Source organism: Oryzias latipes, chromosome 2 (genome assembly GCF_053564925.1).
Source record: "Oryzias latipes strain Hd-rR chromosome 2, Olatipes_Hd-rR_3.1".
NCBI classification, from domain to species: domain Eukaryota; kingdom Metazoa; phylum Chordata; class Actinopteri; order Beloniformes; family Adrianichthyidae; genus Oryzias; species Oryzias latipes.
The window spans coordinates 37,328,362-37,351,637 of record NC_136238.1 but is presented as its reverse complement, the minus strand read 5'-3'; the positions used below and the strand labels follow the sequence as shown (position 1 = coordinate 37,351,637).

The window sequence follows — 23,276 nt, the reverse complement described above, 5'->3', positions numbered from 1 at the left end:
GCTTGGTTCAGACAAACCTCCACATTCACACACAGATGTGATCCTGAAGAAGTCTGAACAGAACATTTCAGGAGAACTCTTCAGTCCAGAACATGAGCCTGCATTGTTCCTGAAACTGGGATCAGAGTTCTGCTCTCTGCTCCAACAGAACCACCTTCATGAGCTCCTGGTTTCTTCTGGATCCTCCAACATTCAGACGCTCTCTGACTGAGTTCATGTCTGCACAGAAACCTTCAGGATTCTCTTCTTCCACACGTCTTTCACAGGTGTCTCCCTTCTCCCTCCTGCTTCATTGCAGTTGGTTTTGTATGAGCCAAAGGAAACCATAAAAGGCAGAAATAACACATTATTAAGGAACTAAATTACTGATAAAGAAAACGGCTTGATAAAAACTGAATCTTAAAGTTGAGTTTATAAAAAAAGTTTCCACAGCAGAGTAAGTCCTGGGATCCACATGTGGACGTCTACAGAATTTCCTCTGTTCTCTACAGACAATAGTAATTTTCCAAGAAAAGTCAATTGCTGACTCGGCATTTGTCGGCATCCTCATTTCAAAGTGTATCAAAGTGGAAACGATGGAAATAACATTGAAAATTTTGAGCATAGAGGCTGAATGCTGCTTGAACTGGAGGACAATGTCACAATATTATACACAAACAGCTTCATGAACAGAGAAACACAGACATCAGCTGACGGGAAGAATGACATCAGTTACTATGGCAACAAAAGAGTGAAGAGAAGCTTGAGATTTCCCAACACTCCAAGTTAGAATGAGAAGAGGAAGTGCAGTTCTCCATCAGTCCACCGGGGGAGCTGCAGCACAATAACTGTCCACTTGATGCTGAGAGAGACAGTGGAGCTGATCTCAGATCAGTTCCTGCTGCAACTCTGACACTCATCTCCACTTCCTCTGATTCCTCCATCACTCTGCTCTCCACCTCCCAGGAACACCGTCCAGTCACAACATCTCTGCAGACCAGCTGCTGCTGCTGCTCCTCTCTGCTCCTCCAGATGGAACATCAGACTATCCAGTCCTCCCACCTGCAGAGAGAAAGTGTAGAGACAGAGATGAAGGAGTGTCTCCTGATCCTGGTGTGTCAGTCAGTGATGCAGCACAGCAGCAGAAAGAGCAGCAGGAGCTTCAGTCCTGTTCAGAGCAGCAGCTTCCTGTCATCTTCACCTGTTGGAGCTTCTGCTGCTCTGATTGGCTGACTGTTGTCCTGAAGCCTGTCATCATTCTCCTCAGAGCTTCACTGAGAAGCTGCAGCTTCACAGGAAACTCTGCATCTTTGCTCTCAGACTAACTTTAGGGCAACATCTGGAAGCAGCTTGACTGACTCCAACCCTCTACTGACCTCAGAGTCTGCAGTTTGAAGTTTGGACTCTCCACCAGATCCTGGAGCTGCTGAACATCTGAAGACTGAAGGTCGTTCCCTCTCAGGTCCATGTATATCAGGTGGGACGGGTTGGACTTCAGAGCTGAGACCAGAGCAGCACAGCTGGTCTTTGACAATCTGCAGTTCCTCAACCTGAATCCAGAACAAAGAGTTGAGTTTAAAGACAAAGTTCATGTTTTTCATCCTTCACTTCTTCTAAAGAGTTCAGAGCTGAAGAAGATCAGAAAGTTAGAAAAAGTCCAAAGATGTGAAACAACAGCAGCAGATCAGAAGAATCCAGCAGAAGCAGAGAAGAAGAACATTCAGGAACATTCAGGACAACATGCAGCTGCTTCAGGAAAGAAGTCCAGATGTGTGAAAGTCAAACATCAGCCTGTGGCTGCATCCAAACCAATTGATGTTTGTGGATGAAAAGGTGAGGATGTTTGTGGAGGATGTGTCTGTCAGAGCAGCATCCAGCTGCAGCAGGACTCTGTCACTGTCTGCTCACAAACATCAGCCGCTGGACTCTCAGCTGCATCTGCTGAAACACAGCAGCAGGACTCAGAGTGCATGTGAGCGTGCACGGCTGCTTCTTATGCATGCGCTTTAAAGGAGTCTGTTGGAGCAAAGACACAAAGAAGAGCTGATGGCTGCAAGCAGGACTTTGTGGAGCACAAATGTCAGCAGACAGCTTTGAAACAAGCAGCTGCAGGAAGAAAAGAAGTTCTTCTGCAGATCTTTGAAGAGAACAAGCAGCTGCAGAAAGATGCTGCTGCAGATCAGAATCTGGACATTTCTGCTTGCTGTGGGTCAACACAACTTTGTCATCATATTGATCTCAACACAACTGAAACATGGAGTCTGACCTCAGAGTCTGCAGTCTGCAGTCTGGACTCTCCAGAAAACCACACAGATGAAGAACTCCTGAATCCTGCAGGTTCTTGTTCCCGCTCAGGTCCAGTTCTGTCAGATTAGACGGGTTTTTCTTCAAAGCTGAGACCAGAACTTCACAGCTGATCTCTGACAGACTGCAGCTCCTCAACCTGCAATCAGACAGAAAAGTGTGTTCAGGAGCAGTGATGCAGCTGGAGGTCCAGGAACTTGGTCCATTCAGTCAGGTGGGACCCGCCCTGATGACAGACTGACAGATGACATTTTCACTGTTTGCTCATTTCTTTTGGATTTGGACCCAAAAACATGATCAGGAATGAAAATGCAATAGATTAGAAATGACTTGAAATGAAGTTAAAGCAGACGAGGAATTGAAATGTCATTGATCATTATGAATTAATTATTACTTAATACATTTTAAAATGCATAGAAGAAATGCAGATTCATCATTATTCATCATTCATTTATTTATTTATGAAGCACCTTCAACCAGCAGTAAAGAAGACTGTGCTATAGGTTCTGCACAAATGGACAACAAAACATAAAAAAATTAAAACATAAAACCAAATAGAAAATAATAAAAATCATAAAACAGATTTAAAATAATTAAAACCAGGGCTAGGCTGATGCTAAAGCACTAAAATAGAGGAACAATTCTTTTCAAAACTCTCCAAGACCGTGTCCTCTCTAATTGCCGGTTGCAACTGATTTTATAGTTTAATAGCCAACAAAGCAGACTTAAGGCCCGTACACACCGGGACGAATTTCGCCTGCGATTTTCGCCGACGTTTAATGCCTCGTGACTAAACAAAGGCCATCAATGTGAGTGTGCACACCGACGCAAAAAAACGCCACGCGTCAAAGCGTCACTTTTTAAAAAACGCCTCGGGTTCGTTTTTTTGGTTTCACGCGTCGCGTCGAAATCTATTCGACCAATGAGAATGGTGCTTTTGCACACGTGTCTGGAGCTTCTGAAGTTACAGTAAAACACAACTTGGGGGCGCTCAAACACAAAACTGCCTTTCTGAGCACACATACCAGCGAAGAAGATAGACGCCAAGTAGCGTCTACACTGCCGCAAAGAAATAATGACGGACATTCTAAAATATCCCCGAACCAAGCACCAGTTGGAGCAACTGGTGCTTGAAATATTCATGTTTTCTTTGTATGATTCTGACAAGCGCGTAAATATTTGCTCTCTTCTTCTGAGTAAAAAGCGACTTTAAGAAGCGTAAAGTTGCGCGGCGCCACCTTGTGTACAGGAGTATTTCTGTTTTACATTAAGCGCCATCTAATGTCAGGGAAGGAAATTGGATGTTCACTCGGCTCATTGTCAGCGAAAATCGCCTGGGTGTGAACACAAAAAACGTGGCGAAAAACGCTGGCGAATATTCGTCCCGGTGTGTACGGGCCTTTTTGGTTCCCCTGAAACTTACGTTTGGTTCTGGGAACCATTAACACAAACTGGTCAGTGGAGTGTAGGGAATTTAGGGGGGAATATCTGAAAAGTAGATTGGAGGGGTAAGGAGGTGCCGTACCTACCAGGGACTTTAAAGTAAAGACCAGAATTTTAATAAAAGCTAATATTTCACTAGCAGCCATTTCAGAGAGACCAAGATTTGTGTTATGTGGTCTGAAGAATCAAAGTCAACAGATCATTCATGCTTGAAGTGGCATACTTAAATTAGAGAGCAGATTTCCACAACTTTGACAGCTGAAACCCTGCTCCCGAACTTCCTTTTTCTTATTCCAGAAATCCTTTAAGACATTTGTGTCTAACTCAAGGCTCGTGGGCCAAATCTGGCCTGGTGTTTGATTCTATCTGGCCTTAGGGCCGGTCGATAGATCCATATTTGTTTAATTGATTCATTTAGAAAAAAAAATGCAGAAGATAATTTTTTGGGAAAGCCTGGGTTTTATTTTCCCAGCTCTCTGCTTTCTTAGGCTTATGTGGTTCAGAGCAAAGCCCTTCCGTCTCTTTTAAAGATGCCTTCCCTCGCACTACCATCTCCCTGAGTAGCCTGGATGTTGAGGTGGCCACAAAACCCCTGCAGCCTACTTCCACTGGGCGTTCCTTCACACTCCAGCCTTGCTCTTTGGCTTGAGGATGGGCGTTCACGCTTGTTCTCTGTCTTTCCAGCACTGTTGCCAGACACCTTAGCACCACATTGTGTCGCCAGGTGAACGGCCTTGACTGAGGCTGATCTTGCATCCCACCAAGATGTGCTTCAATGTTGCTGGGCTTTGACATAAAGAGCATGAGGGGTGTTCGCCATACCACTGGTTTAGGTTTGCAGGAGAAGGCAAGACATCATAGGTAGCCCTAATTATAAAGCTTGCCCTGGATGCCTACATCTCCCACAGGTCTTTCCAGGATAGTTTCCTCTTCTCCACTCCTTCCCACCCTTTCCACTGACCTTGCTTTGCCTGGGCCACGGCTTGAGCACACCTTCCTGCTTCCTCTTCCCGGCGTATCTCTTGGACCACCAGTCTACGCCTCTCAGCTGGGTTGCCCTTCCCGCAGGAAGGTGCGCTAGATGAGAGACCAAGACCACTCCTCCCCTCCTGCACGCATCCCACAATTTCTTTGTGTCTAAGTGCTGCCTTGGCCAGATCAGTTGCTGCCATTGGGGCCCACTTCCTCCCAGTGGCCAGGATGGGAGCTGCTCGGGCAACCAGAGAGTCACAGGTATCTTTGAGTGTCATCTCTAATCTGACCTTGGCACAATTGTACTCCTCTACCAAACTGGATATATGTAGTTCTAACATCCCCCTGCCATAGAGTCCAATGGTACTGAGGCACATGGGAAGGCAAAGGCTATTTCTGGCATAGGCATTGATCAACCTCTCCAACTTTTGTACTTTTGACAGTGGCACTTCATACAGAGTAAGTGGCCAGAGACGACGTGTTAATAAACCATACTGCATGCACCAAAGTTTCAGTTTGCCAGGGAGCAGGGTGCCGTTGATGTTCTCTAGCCCAGCTATGTCCTTTCTGAGCTGCTCTACTTGGTCTTTATCTCTAAGGGAAGCATCATACCAGCGGCCTAGGCTCTTCACAGGTTTTCTGAAACCATTGGGATAGGTTCCTCGCCAATGTGAAAGCGGTGGTCTGACAGCTTCCCCTTGACAGTGGAGATACTTCTGGACTTACTTGGCTTGATCTTCATCCTAGCCAACTCAATGTTCTTCTAAAGCTTTCCCAACAGCCGTACTGTGCAAGCCTTGGTCGTAGTCAGAGTAGTGAGGTCATCCATGTAGGCCCTGATCGGTGGAAGTCTCAGCACAGGTTTTATTCGTTGTCCACCAACCACCCATTGAGAACCCTGTAAGATGACCTCTATGGGGAGATGGTGCAGCCAGACATGATTCCCACTTCCAGGTGTTGCCACGCTGTGGTGTACTCTGCTGTCATCACACACACAGTTGGATATCCTGGAACTAGGCCTTTACCAGGGTTGTAAGAGCTGGTAGGACTTAGTCAAAGGCTGTCCACAGGAGCTTGTGGGGGACTGAGCCAAATTCGTTTTCAAGGTCCACGAAAACCACATGGAGATCTGTTCTTTCTTTCTTGGCAAGCTGAATCTGATGCCAGATGATGCTAGCGTGTTCTACACATCCTGAGAATACTGAGATCCCTGCTTTTTTGGATTGATGTGTCAATCAGGTTGTTTCTGTGCAGGTAGCTTGTTAGCCTATGAGCCACTACACTGAAGAAGATTTTTCCCTCAACATTTAAGAGACTGATCTGGCAGAACTGGCCGAGTTCTGAAGAGTACTTCCCCTTTGGGATAAGGATCCCTCCAGCTCTCCACCAGGATGTTGGAATCTCCTTCATTATCCACACAATTTTCATAAGTTTCCAGAGGATTTGTAGGACGCCTGAGGCATTTTTGTAGAGCCTATATTGAACTCCATTGGAGCCTGGAGCTAATGCGGCCCTTGCCCTATGCACAATTTTGACCACTTCACTCCACCTAGGTGGACTCATGTTAAGCTGGTACTCTGGTGTGCTCACTGGCGGCATGTCAGGTGGGAGTGAAACCTCTTCCTGATATCGGTCATCAGTACCGTTTTTTTTTTTTTTTAAAGATGTTCTTCCGCCTTTGATGCAGAGAGACTTGCAGTTTTTTCTTTTGTAAATAGACTCTTTACAAATTTGACGGGATCTTTGTAGAAACATGATCTTGTTTGCTCCTTCCTTCTGCGTTTCCTCAAGAAGTTTTCCGCACTTCTCAGTGTGGACAGCCTACCCTTGATCTCTTCCTGCAGAACGTTAATTCCCTCCTTTTCCTCCTCTCTGGCCTTCCTCCACTGTTTCTTTAGCTGCCACCTCTCCTTAATTAGCAGGACCATTTCTTTTTGTATTCTGGATTTGGTTGTGAATTGTCGGAGTAGATCGTTTGCCCTCAATCACTCCAAACCGTTCCAATCTGTATGTGAAGATGAGGTTCCCCATTCTCTCCAATTTCTTCATGGTGTTGCTTCTGACCCCTTCAAGGATATTGCAGAGATCATTGTTGACCTCCATTCAAAGTGACTTGTCGCAGGACTTTGGCCACTTTACTAATGGCCTTCGCCCCAAGATCTTCTTCTCAATTGAGGGGTGCGACGTGTTGGTTACCGGTTGTTCTCCTGTGCCTCGTTCTTCCTCCTCTGGGACAGGAGTGTCCTGCAGACTGTGGTGTGTGTCCTGATGCTGAACTTCAGTCGACTGATTAAACTTACTTCTTAAAAAGTAGTTATCGATGCAACGCCGCTGCTGTCCCTTCGTTAGGCACTTTTTCCTGCCCTGGTGTGTCTGCAGGCCATGAGTAGTAGTAACTTTTGTCCAACCACATATGCACTTCTGGAGCTTGCGTCCTGCTATAACTATCGGATTCTCAGGTGTACTAATCTTTAATCTCGTAGTCTGTTCCATTCCTATGTTCGTTACCGGATTGGCAGTCCGTGAGCCATCTTCCGCTCCTGCTCTCGCAGGCTCTAGGAGTGTATTCCTTGAATTCTTTGTAGCAAAATTGGGGTGGGACCCATACACCGCTCGGGCTGGATCCCACAACCATCAGTAGCTAGCCCATGGTGGCCCCGGGGGGGTCTATTCCCTCCTGTCAGCTGTCTTCCATGCTGTCACAAGGTCTTCCCCCTGTTGCCAGCTGCACTTTCACAGCAGTCACTGGTTCACCAGATGATCAGGGGCCTCATTTATAAAACTTTGCGTAGGACTTGCGTCAGAAGTGGCGTACGGATGAAACATAGGACGTGCGTACGCACAGAAATATTCGGATTTATAAAACCGTGCGCACGCACATCCTACGCATCTTTCCCTTAATAAATCACAACCGATTCTAAATGCAGCGCAGCTTTTGCGGCCCCATGACACGCCCATAGTTGCCCATAAATAGTCCGTGAAACGCCCACAAATGAATATTCATTGATTGCGAAACCACGGCAAACACAGAGAGGAAATCAAAAAAACGTGACTTCACTCAATGTGAAGTAGAATTTATCGTTGGCGAGGTGGAAAAGAGGGGAAAAGTGTTGTTTGGAGGGCACAGTGTGGGCATTACTAATGCCAAAAAGGCACGTGAGCGGCAGACGGTGGCCGGTCCGAGGTTGTGAGGCTACAGCGCTCCATGGGAGGGAGGGGGGGACCGGAGCGCCAGATGCATGCACCGGGTGACACGCGTGGTTCCTCCGAGTGCTCCTCTGTAACGCCGGGCCCAAAAGCCCGCAGAGGTCCAAAAGGACGGCTCGAGGAAGTCGGAACCGGCTCAGAAGCCACTCGTCCTCATTTTCCAGCAAGTCTCCTTGCTGTCTAAAGATGCGTTCACTCTGAATTCTTCCATTTGCCACATCTTCTAAGATCAGCCATTGTGCGTCATTACGCATTGTGATGGGGCATTTTATTTCCCTCCATTTAATTACATCTGACAAGCTACAGATGTCGGTAATAATCCACGTGGAAATGGGAAATTGTTCCGCGCAAATGTAATTTCTTGTGGCTTTCTGAATGGTTGAGACATACGCCATACATTGTTTTATCAAAAATAAAACAAACTAACGGCATATGCATGAATACCATAATTCCATAGCTTATGAAGAAATGTTTTAATATGAAAACAACTTTCCCCAGTGGACAATTAGTACGTCTGTCCGTCCGTCCGCACCTATCTGCTCCGCCAGACGGACACACTGACGAGAATATCAGTTTTGTACATTATTTCGTTCTGTTAACTATATTATTTATGAGGATTAATTGCACAACATGCCAATATTGTAGAACATATATAGCTTTTCTTTTTCCAAATATGTGTTCATTTGAATTTATGTTGTAATTCTCGTTTGATCTGATTTGTTTGTTTCACTGCTGATCGATCAAACGGGTCTTTGTGTAGGCTGTTAATTGTAAGTCTTGCTTTGTGAAGTCTTGCGTTCATTTATGAGAGGCAGGATTGTCATTTCCACTGTCACTTTCACGTGTTTCTTCCATCTGCCGACGGTGTCGCCGTTTCTCATTTCACCCGTTTTTGTGCGTACGCCTGGGTCAGAGCTTGCGTGGAGGACCGCACATTTTCCCGTCAAGTTTGCTTTTTATAAATCTCAACTATTGCGTAGAGAGCGGCGTACGCCTTCTTTTGTGCGTACGCAACGTTTATAAATGAGGCCCCAGGTCTGTTTTTTAGGACTAGATGTTATTATCCTTGATTAATTACTAAGGCACAGATGAGACACTGGGGCAAGCAGATGAATGGTTTAGCAAGAATATCAAACAATTTTCACCAAAGTGCATTCAAAACATCAAAGACCAATGAATCAGATTAATGTAACATTGTTGTTCTGTAGTGATGTCATCAGTCAGTCATCTGTACTCATAATATTGATCTGAACACAACTGAAACATGGAGTCTGACCTCAGACTCTGCACTCTGCAGTCTGGACTCTCCAGAAAACCACACAGATGAAGAACTCCTGAAACCCCCTGGTTCTGGTTCTCACTCAGGTCCAGTTCTGTCAGATTAGATGGGTTTTTCTTCAGAGCTGAGACCAGAACTTTACAGCTGATCTCTGACAAGCTGCATTCTTCCAACCTGCAATCAGACAGAAAAGTGTGTTCAGGAGCAGTGATGCAGCTGGAGGTCCAGGAACTTGGTCCATTCAGTCAGGTGGGACCCGCCCTGATGACAGACTGACAGATGACATTTTGAAATTATGGGCCGAAAAAGTGTGACAACCTGTTAAAGAAAATTTATTACACTTTGCGGGGGGAGCTGTTTTTGATCAATATAAAAAAAGTTTAAATTGAAGAATTTTCCAACAGCAAAAACAAATTATAGAAAACCCTGTTAAGAAACTGAAGCACAGAAAGTCCTCCTTTGTGTTGAATAGAAATACAAAATGAATCCAGATTAAAAAATAAATAACTGGGACTACCAGTTTGGCTCTGAAGAATTATCAGAACCATTTGATTGTGAATAAAAGATTAAAAACAAAAACATTAGACGCCAACTTCATCTTCGTAGAGGCCGGTCCTTGAAAATATTGGCTGACATTGGTACACAATGAATTCAATTGATGAAGAAAATCTGAACCAGTCTTTTTTCAAACACAGCTGTAGCGTTTTTCCATGTTCTCTTATTGGGTCTATAATATGGTATATCAACAATTTGAGCTTTTAAATGTTTTGTAATGTTAATTCCTCATGAAAAACAACCCCAAATCTGTATTTGGAGCTATTCACTCATCTCTGAGCATTCCTTTCTAACCCTTCTCTCTGAGCACCTACCCCTCCCACCCCACGAAAACAAGTAGGTTTTCACATTGTGACTTAGAAAAGTGAGGAACTATCCTTTCCAGGAAGAGTCTGCGCTTCCAGCACTGCCCCAGGGCAATACACAAACACACTTGCTCCATGGAGCGAGCGGTGATCTGCAAAACTCATTCAATTTATATGCACAATGTGCACATCCATATTTGCAAAACCTCCGATAATGTTTGTTTTCTTCAGCAAAACACAGACGAGGCTGACTGTAAGTTGAAGTCATGATATAGGCGACACCCACACAGAGTGAAAGGCGGAGCCTAAGAGTCGTCTTACGTGTTTTGATGTTGTTAAAGACAAAAAAAAAATGAACTTCCAAAGAGATTTGATTCTGTCTTCAGAAGGATGAAAAACCTTTTAGTCAGGATTTCATTTCTCTGGTGTTGTTGCTCTGCCTGAAGGAAAGTCTGTGTTTGAAGGACCTTCTTGACTAGGACTGCTGCTGAACTACTTCAGATGGTTAACGGTAGACTTGATAGGAGAGGTCATCCAGGTCAGCTAGATGTTCACCACAATCAAAGAATGAAGCAGAGCTAAACTTTTCTCTCTTCATCTTGACTGGAAGAAGCAGGTTGTGCAGAAAAAAGCTCAAAAAGTCTTTAGTTCTCCTCTTTTTTTTTTTTTTTTTTTTTTTTTTTTTAACTTGTCCTGTCCAACAGCTGGGCAGACAGATGAGAGCTGAGGGCCTCTTGTGTTGGACATATTTTACTTTAACAAGAGGGGTTATTAATCTTCAGACAAACCAAAGGTATGTCTGAATAAACCCCTTTTGTAATTGAGGCCAAACTTTATTAATTTCAAACATGTTTGAAGATCTTTGGTGTTGGACCGGACGGAAAAGGAAAGAGGGGAAGAGGAGAGAGGGACGTTAGAGAGAGGGGGGGAAGGAGGGTGATAGTAGGAGGGGAAGGGGGATAAGACCATGAAGCAGCATAAAGCAACAAGTTTACTGGTTGTTAATCACCATGGTAAGGTTCAAATGTAGTACAAAAAGGGCGGAGCCTGTCCACACACACACCCAAGTGTCAAACACACCTGCTAGCTGCAAAAATGTCCATCTGTTGACATGTACACAAAACAGATAGTGCTCACACGCATACTTATGCCTTAAAACCAACTAGTGTGAAACATTTCAGTCATTCAGTCACGCAAACCGCCAGTGCAAAGGTGAGCCAACACCCGTGCTCAGGTGAGTGCTCATGTTCTTCTAAAATGGATGGTGGAATGTGTAAAGAAGGAGGGAGAGCGCCCAGCCATCCCCACCCCAAGACCCCCACCGCAGCAGCAGCGGCAGCCGGAAACCCCCCAACGCCACACGGAAACCGGCAGGGAACAACCGCCGCCCGGGCGACCAAGCCCGCCACCCAGGCCAGGGCCAGCAGGACCGCCGCAAGGCCCCCAGAGCCAGAGAGCAGGGAGGCACGGAGGGAAAGAGAGGGCCGCCCCAGCCCAGCCAGGAGAACAGCCCCCCCGCCGCGCCGGGAGAACCCAACGCAGGGCCCCACCGGAGAAGGACGCCCACAGCCCCAGACGAGCACCCCACCACCACCCAGGAGTTCTGGGCATCCCCCCGCCCCAACCCCAGGTACGAGCCAGGACCCCCCAAGGGAGACCCGCTCCGCACTCCAGGCAGCCATCCGCCCGGCCCATGGTTGGTCCAGGGAGGAGCAAGGCAGGGGCCCGCCGCCCCCGCCCAGGAGGGGGGAACCCCGGGGAAAAAAAGAGGGCCCACAAGGGGTGTTGTAAATATGGCCCGACCAGGCTCGGCCACAGATGGAAATTTGGCGGGGCCCAGCGCTCAGGAGCAAGGACCAGAACCCACCCCCCAGGGACACCAACACCCCCGGCTCAGATGTAATGTGAACCCCCCCACCGCGCGGAGAGAGCACCGCCGGGCCCAGGAAGCCGGCAGGAAGCCTTTAGTTCTCCTCTGAAAGCATTTCCTGACATCTCTGAGCTGTAGAGGGGCCTTGAAAAACACGAGGATCCACGGGGCCCAAAATGTCGGGCAATTGCAGTGACTTAAATTTAGTGAGGTCCACTGTGTCTGCTGCTCCCACAGTACCCTTTTCTGATCCCAGAAATCTTTTAGGATCTTCTTCAGTTTCTTGGTTTGCTGATCTAAACATATTACTTTGGCAGGTAGCTCCACCCCCAGCCTTGAACATAAAGAACCTGCAGAGGTTCTTCACTCTAACCCATAATAGACTTAGTGTCTGTTTAAGCACCAGGACTGAGAGCCAGATGCTAACCAAAAGACTATGTGACATAAAAGACCTGGTTCTGATCCAAGCTCGGTTCTGAATAATCACCAGAACCAGGTCTGTGGGAAAGACCTTTCAGTCTTCTGCAGTTTGAGCTCCTCGTGTCTCTTCATAAGGAGCTGCTGCTCTGTGGGTCAGAAATCTGCTGCAACTGTTTGTCTATTGAAATCTCCAGTTCTGGGATTGATTCATGATTTCTTTAGAAGAACACAGAACATAAACTTCTCCCAGATATCAACACTTGAATGAACTTAGGTTCTCCTGTTAAGTCTGGTGCAAAAAAACCAGGAGAACATTTGTAACCATCAGATAAGGAAAAACCAGGACTTTTAATTCAAGCAGAATGTTGTTTTCTTTTTACTTCTATGCAACAGTCCTCTGCTGTTTCCTCTGCACTGACGTCTATCTGACATTTTCTCCGGAATAAGAGAAAAACAAACAGAACTTGTTGTTGAGAGTCAACATTTGAATGAAACCTGACCTGAGAGTCTCCAGTTTACAGTCTGGACTCTCCAGTCCAGCAGACAGCAGCTTCACTCCTGAATCCTGCAGGTTGTTGGAACTCAGGTCCAGAAATCTGAGTCTGGAGGACTGAGAGCTGAGAACTGAGGACAGAGCTGCACAGCTTCTCACTGACAGATTACACCATCTCAATCTGAAGAAAACAAAGACAGACAGCAGTTATTGAATCTTTTATGTTTCCAATCAGATTCATTTATTCACTGAAGGTGATTTTCCTGAGAGTTCTTACAGAGCTTTGTTGGAGGCTTTGATCACTGGCAGCAGCCGCAGAAGAGCCTCCTCTGAACCAGAGAATTTCTGCAGGTCAAACTCTTCCAGATCTTCTTCTGATGACAGTAAGAAGAAGACCAGAGCAGACCACTGAGCAGGAGACAGTTTATCTGTGGAGAGACGTCCTGACCTCAGGAACTGTTGGATCTCCTCCACTAGAGAACCATCATTCAGTTCATTCAGACAGTGGAACAGGTTGATGCTTTTCTCTGTAGACAGATCCTCACTGATCTTCCTCTTGATGAACTGGACTGTTTTCTGATTGGTCTGTGAGCTACTTCCTGTCTGAGTCAGCAGACCTCGTAGGAGACTCTGATTGGTCTGCAGTGAAAGACCCAGGAGGAAGCGGAGGAACAAGTCCAGGTGTCCGTTTGGACTCTGTAAGGCCTTCTCCACAGCACTCTGGTAGAACTGGACTGGACTGGTTTGCTTCAGTTTGAGAATCTTTAAGAATGTTTTTTTCTGTTCCTCCATGAGGTTGAGTCCAGAGGTGATGAAGGTCAGGTGGACATGAAGAGCAGCCAGAAACTCCTGAACACTCAGATGGATGAAGCAGAAGACCTTGTCCTGGTACAGGCCTCTCTCCTCTCTAAAGATCTGTGTGAACACTCCTGAGTACACTGAAGCTGCTCTGATATCGATGCCACACTCTGTCAGGTCAGATTCATAGAAGATCAGGTTTCCTTTCTGCAGCTGCTCAAAAGCCAGTTTTCCCAGAGACTCCATCATCTTCCTGTTCTCTGGACTCCAATGAGGATCTGTCTCAGCTCCTCCATCATACTTGACCTTCTTGACTTTGGCCTGAACCACCAGGAAGTGGATGTACATCTCAGTCAGGCTCTTGGGCAGCTCTCCTCCCTCTCTGCTCTTCAGCAGATCCTCCAGAACTGTAGCAGTGATCCAGCAGAAGACTGGGATGTGGCACATGATGTGGAGGCTTCGGGATCTCTGGATGTGGGAGATGATCCTACTGGCCTGCTCTTCATCTCTGAACCTCTTCCTGAAGTACTCCTCCTTCTGTGGGTCATTGAACCCTCTGACCTCTGTCACCATGTCAACACACTCAGCAGGGATCTGATTGGCTGCTGCAGGTCGTGTGGTTATCCAGAGCAGAGCAGAGGGAAGCAGGTTCCCCCTGATGAGGTTTGTCAGCAGATTAGCCACTGAGGTGGACTTTCTAGGGTCATTTAGGATCCAAGTCTTGTGGAAGTCCAGAGGAAGTCGACACTCATCCAGACCATCAAAGATGAAGAGGACCTGGAAGTCTTCAAAGCTGCAGATTCCTGCTTGTTTGGTTTCAGGGAAGAAGTGATGAACAAGTTCCACCAAGCTGAACTTCTCCTCTTTCAGCACATTCAGCTCTCTGAAAGTGAATGGAAATGTGAAGTGGAGGTTCTGGTGGGCTTTGCCTTCAGCCCAGTCCAGAGTGAACTTCTGTGTTAAGACTGTTTTCCCGATGCCAGCCACTCCCTTAGTCATCACGGTTCTGATTGGTTCTGGTCTTCCAGCTGGGAGTTGGAAGAGCTCTTCTTGTCTGATGCTTTTTTCTGCTCTGTCTGCTTTCCTGGATGCTGCTTCAATCTGTCTGACCTCATGTTCTTCATTCAGCTCTCCTCTTCCTCCCTCTGTGATGAAGAGCTCTGTGTAGATCTCATTCAGAAGGGTTGGGCTTCCTGCTTTATCCATCCCCTCAAACAAACACTGGAACTTCTTCTTCAGACCAGATTGGACTTTATGTTGACAAACTGCAGCAGCAGATCCTGAATGAAGACAATAAACAGTAAATCATTTCTCTGCAGCCCTGAATGATGAGGGTTTGAATCCCTGTGGTTCCATGTGTTCAGACATCAGTAAATCCTCATTTCTCAGCAGCTGAAACCTTCAGAGAAATCCTCTTACTGCTCTGCAGTCCATCAGCCAGCTCCTCCTGCTTTATTCTCCTCAGGAAGTTCACTGTGATCTTCATCAGTAACTCTCTGCTGCTCCTCTGCTCTTCATCTTCATCCTCTAGCTCCTCCTCATCCTCCCTGTGACTCAGAAGCTTCTGGATCTTCTTCAGCTCCTTCTTCACAAAAGTGACAATGTTGTCCTCCAGCAGCTGCAACAGAATTCCAGATGAATGAGCCAATCAGAGTGAAGTCATGGAGCCAAACATCAGCTCCATGTTGGACACACTGACAGTCCACTGGTGTCCAAAGTGCAGCATGGAGACGACTGTGGACAGAATGATGGGAAAGTAGTTGTTGTTCATGTACAGACCAGAAAGATGGAGTCCAGCTGTGTTTGATGCTGCTGGACAGACGGACCACTGGGAGTCTCTGAGCTCTGCTGGTCCAGTCTGTGGACAATCAGCAACAATCAGATCCTACTGGACCCACTGGTGTCCTGCAGACACTCAGTAGAATCTACTAGATCTATTCTGTGTTTATGGAGAAGCTCCAACACTCACTGCAGCACACATGAAGATAGAAATGTCGGTTAGAAAGAACATTGACAAATAGCTCACCTATCTGTACCGGAAGATGATTTAAAGTCGATAATTTGACCCTTTGACCGGTCACTCCTGAAGGAAACACAGCTGGGTTCAGATCCAGATCCAGTTCTGAGTCTCTGATGGATCCTAATAGAAAAACACTTGTTTAGTTAGAAGTGAGTTTCTGTCATGATGGTGTTTGATGAGTTCTTTTGGATTTGGATCATCTCAGATCATAAATGCATCATGAATGCTGTGGTTTCCAGAACAGCAATGATTCCAACGTTAGTTTTGACTCACAGATGAATCAGAGTTACAGAAAACTGAAAGAAAAACTGGATATTTGATTCTCATTTAGACCAGAAGAAAATGAAGAATTTAATGTTTGAGTTTGTTGATGAGATACAAAGAAAAACTTCCTATTTATACTTTGTGGTTAGCTATAAGAGTAATGTACGAAAGAATTTCACTACAATGTTTCTATCCTGATCCAAACATTTATTCAAATAAGAAAACATGAAAAGATTAATTTCTGTCTCTCAGATCTTCTCTGATCTTCTTCAGATTCTGATCAAAGCTCTGCTCTCTGGGATTCTTAACTCTCAGTCTTTATTTTTCTTCACCAACTTTCTCTGAGGATTCCTGAGCTCCAGATCACACTTGGACTTGTTCTGATTTTAGTCTTCGAAACCATTTTGGAGCAGAAGAACAGAAATGATAGAAAGTGGGAGGGGCCAACTGTATAGTTCCAGTGTTAAGTCCTCAGTTTTGACGCTCCTGCAGCTCTCCTCGTTATCCAACGATCCAATAAAATTCCACAGTCCAAAAGTAAAAGAGAAAAAATCTTTAATTCCTTTTCTTCAGGTTGAAAAGTGAACAATAATCCACAGTGAACTTAAGGGAAAACTGAATAAATATAAATAAAATATGCAAATTAACGAGAAGAACTTAGCTAGGTCAAAAAACTGTTTGACTCCATTCCAAAATTGAGACTGACATGCATCTGCTGCGTGACCACCAGTGAACTACAGAGTGAAACCCCGGCTCCCCCTACTGGCTGTAAACTGAATAATACACTGAATGCAAAATGGTCATCTCTGACATTAAGGCGTCTACACCAACAGTTCAGTCAGAAATGAAGTAAAATCTTTGAATTTCTGCAGGGCAGTGAAAATTCCTAATAGACCTTCAGACTTTGTGGTTTGATTGATAAGTGAGCCTCAGATATGGAATGATGTAGAAAAGAACCAGTTTAAATTGGAATGAATTCTGTTCACTTAGTGACCTGAAGGATTTCAAGCCATCAGAGGATGATGACATCATGCCTGACATTTGGGATTTGGAGCTAAACTCAACAGATCTCCGTTCACTAGAAACTGCTTCTTACTGTGAGTCTGAAGGTCCTGGTTCAGTTCTGAAGGTTGGAGTTCCACCTTTGGACCGGTCACTCTTCATGGATCCACAGCTGGAGGCTGCAGACTGGACTCTCTGTGTGACCTGTTGACCTCTGCAAACACCAAACCATCAGAGTGTTGGAGGATCTGCTTCTTCATGAACAGCTGATGGACTTTGACATGAACACAGACTGAGCTGTTTAGTCTGGAATAACATGACATGTTTGGATCAACAGTTTCCAGGTTTCAGCATTTTCTGTCAGTCAATCCAGACTTTTTTCTAGAAAAGCTGATTCCAATTCTCCATGTAGAAATGTAGAAATTCTGAGAGCAGAAAGTCAAACTAGAACAATGTGATGTTTGGAAAGCATGAAAATCTGAATCCTAGGAGTCTGCAGTGATTCTTCTCATTAGACTGGAGCTGCTGTCAGTCAGAGTCAGCAGTCAACATGTTTTCTTCTCCAACATCTCTGATGTCTCTCAGAGACTCTCAGAAGACTCAACTGAAAAGATCTCATCACACACATGATGCTCCAAGTGAGTCTGATCAGAGAGATCCAGAACTGAACCAGACCTCAAGTCCTTCATCTGAAAACTGTTGATCATCTGAACTAGAATCCAGCCTCCAAAAACTCTGACAAACACTCACTGTTCCACTGCTGAAGGGATGTCTTTGAAGTCTGGATTTGAATCCTTTAAATAGTCACTCTTGAAGAGAACACAGCTGGATCCAGGTCCAGGTTGGTTCCTGTGAAGAATGAAGGTTGCTGGTGTGAGTCCTGAGCACTGACATGGAGAAGATCATGGACAGTTGGAGATTTTCATCTCACCTCTGAGCTTTGCTCTGGTTGTCATGGTTACCATCTCTGCTTTTAGAGGGAGGGGCTCCCTCCTGTGGCTCCTCCCACTGATCCATGCTGCTGGATTGACTGGATCCACATCAGCTCACACACACCTTCCACCTTCACCTGCAGAAGAAAACCCTCCTCATCATCAGCTCTGATCCTCTTTCACCAACAGATCAGCTGCTCCTCCACTGATTGGCTCTTCTCTTGTGTTTCTCTCAGGTTCAGGTGAATGCAGTCAGACAGCAGTGGGAGGCAGAGGAAGCTGCCATCAGCTGCTGCACTTCTGCTCTCCCTCCACCAGGTGGAGACATGGAGCTGCAGCAGCAACATTTCCATTCAGTCACTTTGACAAAGAAACAACAAACTTCCTGTTTCTACACTTCAGGAAACATGAAGCATCAAGAAAAACAGACAGAAATCAAAGCATGAAGAGAAAAGATAGAAAGACATGAATTCTTCCTCTGAGATGTAGAAACAAACAGAGAGCTGCAGGCTGAGTAGCTCTGGATTCAGTGATTTGATGAAGAGCTCTGGAACACTGATGAAGATGCTCAGAGTGGAGATGAGAAGAAACTCCAGACGAAAAAAGCTGTCTCCTTACAAAGCTTCTGCTTTGTAAGGAGATCCTTTGAAGGTGAATTGATTCAAACTACAGAACAGATGATGAAGAAATGCTGTTTGTGGAAGAACCAATCAGAGAGGAGCTCCCTGTTCTGTTCCATCAGAATCATGTCAGAAGTTCAGAAATGAAGGAGATCTCAGTACTGAGAGGATTGGAAACATGCTGAGAGCCTCACGACCTTCTTCAGCAGAGATCAAAGCACTGAGGAGCTTCCACAGCCTCTCTGGAAAGTCATTAGAATGTGAGCTGAGAGGAAGGCTGGAGCAGAGTCACCAACTGTTTGGAAGAACAAGGATCCAGCAGAACTCAGAGTTTGTCCTTCAGGGCAGATCTGACAGCTGCATTCTGCTCTGTTTCTGTCAGAAAGGTGACCTGCAGTGAACATTAGCTGCTGCTTTTTGGAAGAAGAACAAGTTAAAGACAAAGTTCAGTCTGAGCTCTTCCTCTGCTGCTCCTCTTCCTCACAAAGGAGAACACACAGACACGTCACGGCCTTCATCATGAGTGGAGAAGACAACAGAAACACAAAGACTCACCGTGAAGAAGAAGAAAGTCCTGCTCTGTCTGCTCTGACACGGAGGAAAACTCTCCACTTCCTCATTTCCTGATTCAGGAACACCTGAGCAGAGCTCCGCCCCCTTATGTGTGTGTTTGTGTTAAGCTCCTCCCTGTAATCAGAATGTGTGTGTACATAGGGGTGGAAGTGTAGTGCGTGTAATGTGTTTGTGTGTGTGTGGGTGTGTGTGTGTGTGTGTGTGTGTGTGTGCGGGTGGGTGTGTGTGTGTGTGTGGGTGTGTGTGTGTGTGTCAATCAACTCTTGATCAAGACGTTTATCTGTTTGTGACTCTAAAGGCTCCTGGCAGAAACGATCCTCACAGCGTCTCTGAGTCTGGATCCTATGATCCATTTGTGTGAAATACTGTGATGGAGCAGCAGCTCCACTTCTATCTGGACAATTATTGTCCAACAACCTCTACTGGTCAGGTCAAAGGTCAACAACTGTTATTAAGTGGACTGTATAGAACATGAACATTGATCCCAAGTCCATAAGTCCTTCACAAAGACCAATGTGGATCCAAATAATGAAGATCAATCCAGGAGGTCAAATGAGTTTCTCAAAGTCCAAACATTAAAGAATCTCCATGAATGGAGACAGTGAGGTGAAGCTGCTGCTCTGAAGTTATGGACCAGACTGGAAAACTTACTTAACATGTTCTAAATGTGTTAGCATTCATGAAATCTTTACAGACTGAAGAGAGACTTTCTCCACGGTTAATGTTTCCCAGGACAACATGGACTTCATCCTTTATTCTAAAACATAGATGTCAACTTTCTGAATTTGGATCATTCAGATTGACATTATGGATTCACCTGAGGGAAAACCACAGCAGGTCTAAAAATAGAAAAAAAAATGTCGTGTACTGAAATGTTCTAGTTCACTGAGTGTTCACTGAGTCTGCATGTCAGCTGTGTTTCTGAATTTCCTCCATACATTCATGACAAGATTATTGAACTAGAGTTTTAGAAAAATCCAGTTGCTGCTGCTGTTTGGTTGACTTCTTCAGGATTGAAATGTTCCTCTTCCTACTTTCTAGAGCTGAAAACTGCTCTGTCTGACCTCTGACCTCCACAAACATCAACTCAGAGAAACGGGTGAAACTGTCCAAAAACATCACCAACTCTGACTTTCTCGCTGTTAAATGTTGAACATATAAAAGGCAAAAGCGAGTCAGAAGTAGCCTTGGATTAAGCTCCTCCCACTCTCTATCAAACCACCAAGCAGGCCGGTTTGTTCTCTGAAAAAATAGAGTTTACCAAATAAAAAGTCGAATTTCAGATCTAATCCAAAGATGATTTCATGAATGTTCTGTGGTTTTGGTGCCAGAGGACATTTTCTGTGATCACACTGCTGTCGCTGCCTGATGGCTTTTATTCAGGAGAAGTTCTGTGTGAGTTTGGACACAATCCCACTCAGATCAGACATTCTCTGGATCTGATGATGGAGGAAAAGTTCCACCCAGACTTGGAGAGTTCTGCTCCAAGGACCACTGTGGATGATATTATTTGTTGGTTGGGGTTGATAGGATGAAAGTGGCTCATTCAATCAGGCAGAACAGAAACATCATATCTTGTACAGTCAGCAATTTTCAGGTCAGTGTTTTCTCAATGAAAGACAAAATTGAGACACAATCATATTAGGGTGATAACTGCTGAGCTCTTCCTCTGCTGCCCTTCTTCCTCACAGATGAGAGACACAGACACATCACAGCCTTGATCATGAGTGGAGAAGACAACAGAAAACACAAAGACTTACCGTGAAGATGAAAGTTGGAGCCTCCATCTTCCCCTTTTCTGTCCTTTCTGAAATGGAGGAAAATCTCCATTTCTCCTCATTTTCTGATTGAGGAACACCTGAGCAGAGCTCCGCCCCCTAGATGAATGGAGGAATATATGGAGTCCTATACTGTTCATAATTAAATAAATAAATATTTGATTAAATAAATAAATGTGACCTCATGCAAATACACAATCAACCAATAAATCTCTCATAAATATATAAAAAGATCATGAAATGGTGAAAAACCTGCACACAGTTTTTAAATTAGCTGTTGTATTATTCAATATTTTTTTATTTTGCTTTAAAAACCTGTTCATTATTTTAAAACAGCATTTTAAAATATTCACTTTTAATCATGTGGAATATTATTATAATTCTACTTCTTTTTACAGAAGCTCGTATTCCAAAATCAATATTTTCCAAAGTAGCTTTGTTTTTATTTCATGTTGCTGTTTTTCACAATGGCGTATTTATTTCATGAAGAGCTTTTTCAGCAGAATGGGTCTTTCTGTCAATCAGTGAAAGTGGGCGGGATCTAAACGCTCATTGGCTCATCCATGGAAATCGACTCTAATTCCTCGATACCCGCTCAGCGGTGTTCCAGTCAGAGAGATGACATATTTCAGCTACATCCGTGCGGCTTTGCTGACATTAGAGATCAAATAGAGTCAAACAATCTGTCTGCTGCAGAAGAAGCAAACATGGACGACTCTGTTTTTGTAGTTTGAGGGTTTGTGTGGACCAAAGGAGCTCCTGTCGTCCACATCTTGAACTTGAAGTCCCCCTTTGAAACACTCCTGACTCTCACGCCAGATTCACTCAGCTCTCCTTTGCTCTGCAGCTAACAGCCCTGCTGTCTGAGCTCACAGATCCAGTCTGACGTCATCGTGCCTTATTTCGGCTCGCAGGAGGCGAGCTGGCGGACCGACAGAGAGTCAGAGCAGGCAGCAGCGGATAGGGGAACAACTTGCTCGGGCCTCCTGAACCTTATAATATGTTATCTATTTTCATTGAGACAATGATTATAAATCAGGTCCTCTGGTTTTATTGATTCCTCTCGGGGAAAATGTTGAACCTTTCCTGCGAAAGTTTCTCTTTCTGGTTGTAAAACGCAGAGGAGATCCGGGGTTTGATTTGGGGTTCACTTCCCCTTTCAGACCTCAGAGTGGGTTATTAAAAGAATCAGTCTCTATACTTTGGATATACTTTTTTATTATTACTTTTCCGGCGAACTGAACAACAGACCCTTAACTTAACTTGCGCTCACACACACACACACTTTTTGCGCTGGGCGCTCTGATTTAAACATAATTTAAGACGTAGTTTAAGTATGACTGCAGGGGGGTATTCCAGGAAGCATGTTTAAACTAGCCTGACTTTGAGCCTGAACTCTGGCTGAAATCCGCCTGAACTTGTTTACTCTGGGTATGTCGGTTCAAAAGACCGGATATGAGTTGGCGTAATTACGCTCGACTTGGTAACCCTGGGTTAACGCACGTGCACAGCAGGTACATTAAGACATTCTCAATAGATCGCCGATTTCTGGAGTCACCATGGAAACTGTGATGATGTGGGGAAATTGCATGTTTTAGTGTGTTTTCTTTTGTGCATGTTTTGCATGTTTGTGGTACCTGTTTTTGCATGCTATGGACACGCCCCCTTGAAACACAGCTGTCGATCAACAACACCTGTTCCAAATTAGAAGAGGACTATAAAGGCCTGTTCACACCGGGACGAATTTCGCCGGCGATTTTCGCCGACGTTTAACGCCTCGTGACTAAACAAAGGGCACCAATGAGAGTGTGCACACCGACGCGAAAAAACGCCACGCGTCAACGCGTCAAAAAAAAAAAACGCCTCGGGTTGGTTTTTTTTTTCAACGCGCCGCGTCGAAATCTATTCGACCAATGAGAATGGCGCTTTTGCACACGTGTCTGGAGCTTCTGAAGTTACAGTAAAACACAACTTGGGGGCGCTCAAACACAAAACTGCCTTGCTGAGCACACATACCAGCGAAGAAGATAGACTGCCGCGAAGAAAAAATGACGGACATTCTAAAATATCTCAGAACCAAGCACCAGTTGGAGCTACTGGTGCTTGAAATATTCATGTTTTCTTTGTATTATTCTGACAAGCGCGTAAATACTTGCTCTCTTCTTCTGAGTGAAAAGCGACTTTAAGAATCGTAAAGTTGCGCAGCGCCACCTTGTGTACAGGAGTATTTCTGTTTACATTAAGCGCCATCTAATGTCAGGGAATGAAATTGCATGTTCGCTCGGCTCACCGTCAGCGAAAATCGCCTGGGTGTGAACACAAAAAACGTGGCGAAAAACGCTGGCAAATAACGCCTGGCGAATATTCGTCCCGGTGTGTACGGGACTTAAGAGTCATCAGGGGAAAAGCACAGGAGGTCCGCGCTTTGGGAGAGGCGTCACGCGCCGGCCGCGAGGCCGCCC

General features: G+C 45.2%; 1 protein-coding gene across 1 annotated transcript; it reads right to left on the bottom strand.

Annotated features, from left to right (window-relative positions):
- Positions 1 to 393: 393 nt before the first annotated feature.
- LOC110013533 (NLR family CARD domain-containing protein 3) lies at positions 394 to 19,394 on the bottom strand. The gene is made up of 11 exons (XM_078934755.1): positions 19,019 to 19,394; positions 17,843 to 17,980; positions 17,662 to 17,760; positions 15,405 to 15,483; positions 15,045 to 15,243; positions 13,105 to 14,905; positions 12,835 to 13,008; positions 9,182 to 9,358; positions 2,246 to 2,422; positions 1,356 to 1,529; positions 394 to 1,041 (listed from the first exon to the last, which is right to left on the bottom strand). The coding sequence occupies exons 2-11, from the start codon at positions 17,926 to 17,928 to the stop codon at positions 1,020 to 1,022; spliced, it is 2,988 nt and encodes a 995-aa protein (XP_078790881.1). The 5' UTR covers positions 17,929 to 17,980; positions 19,019 to 19,394; the 3' UTR covers positions 394 to 1,019.
- Positions 19,395 to 23,276: the final 3,882 nt, after the last annotated feature.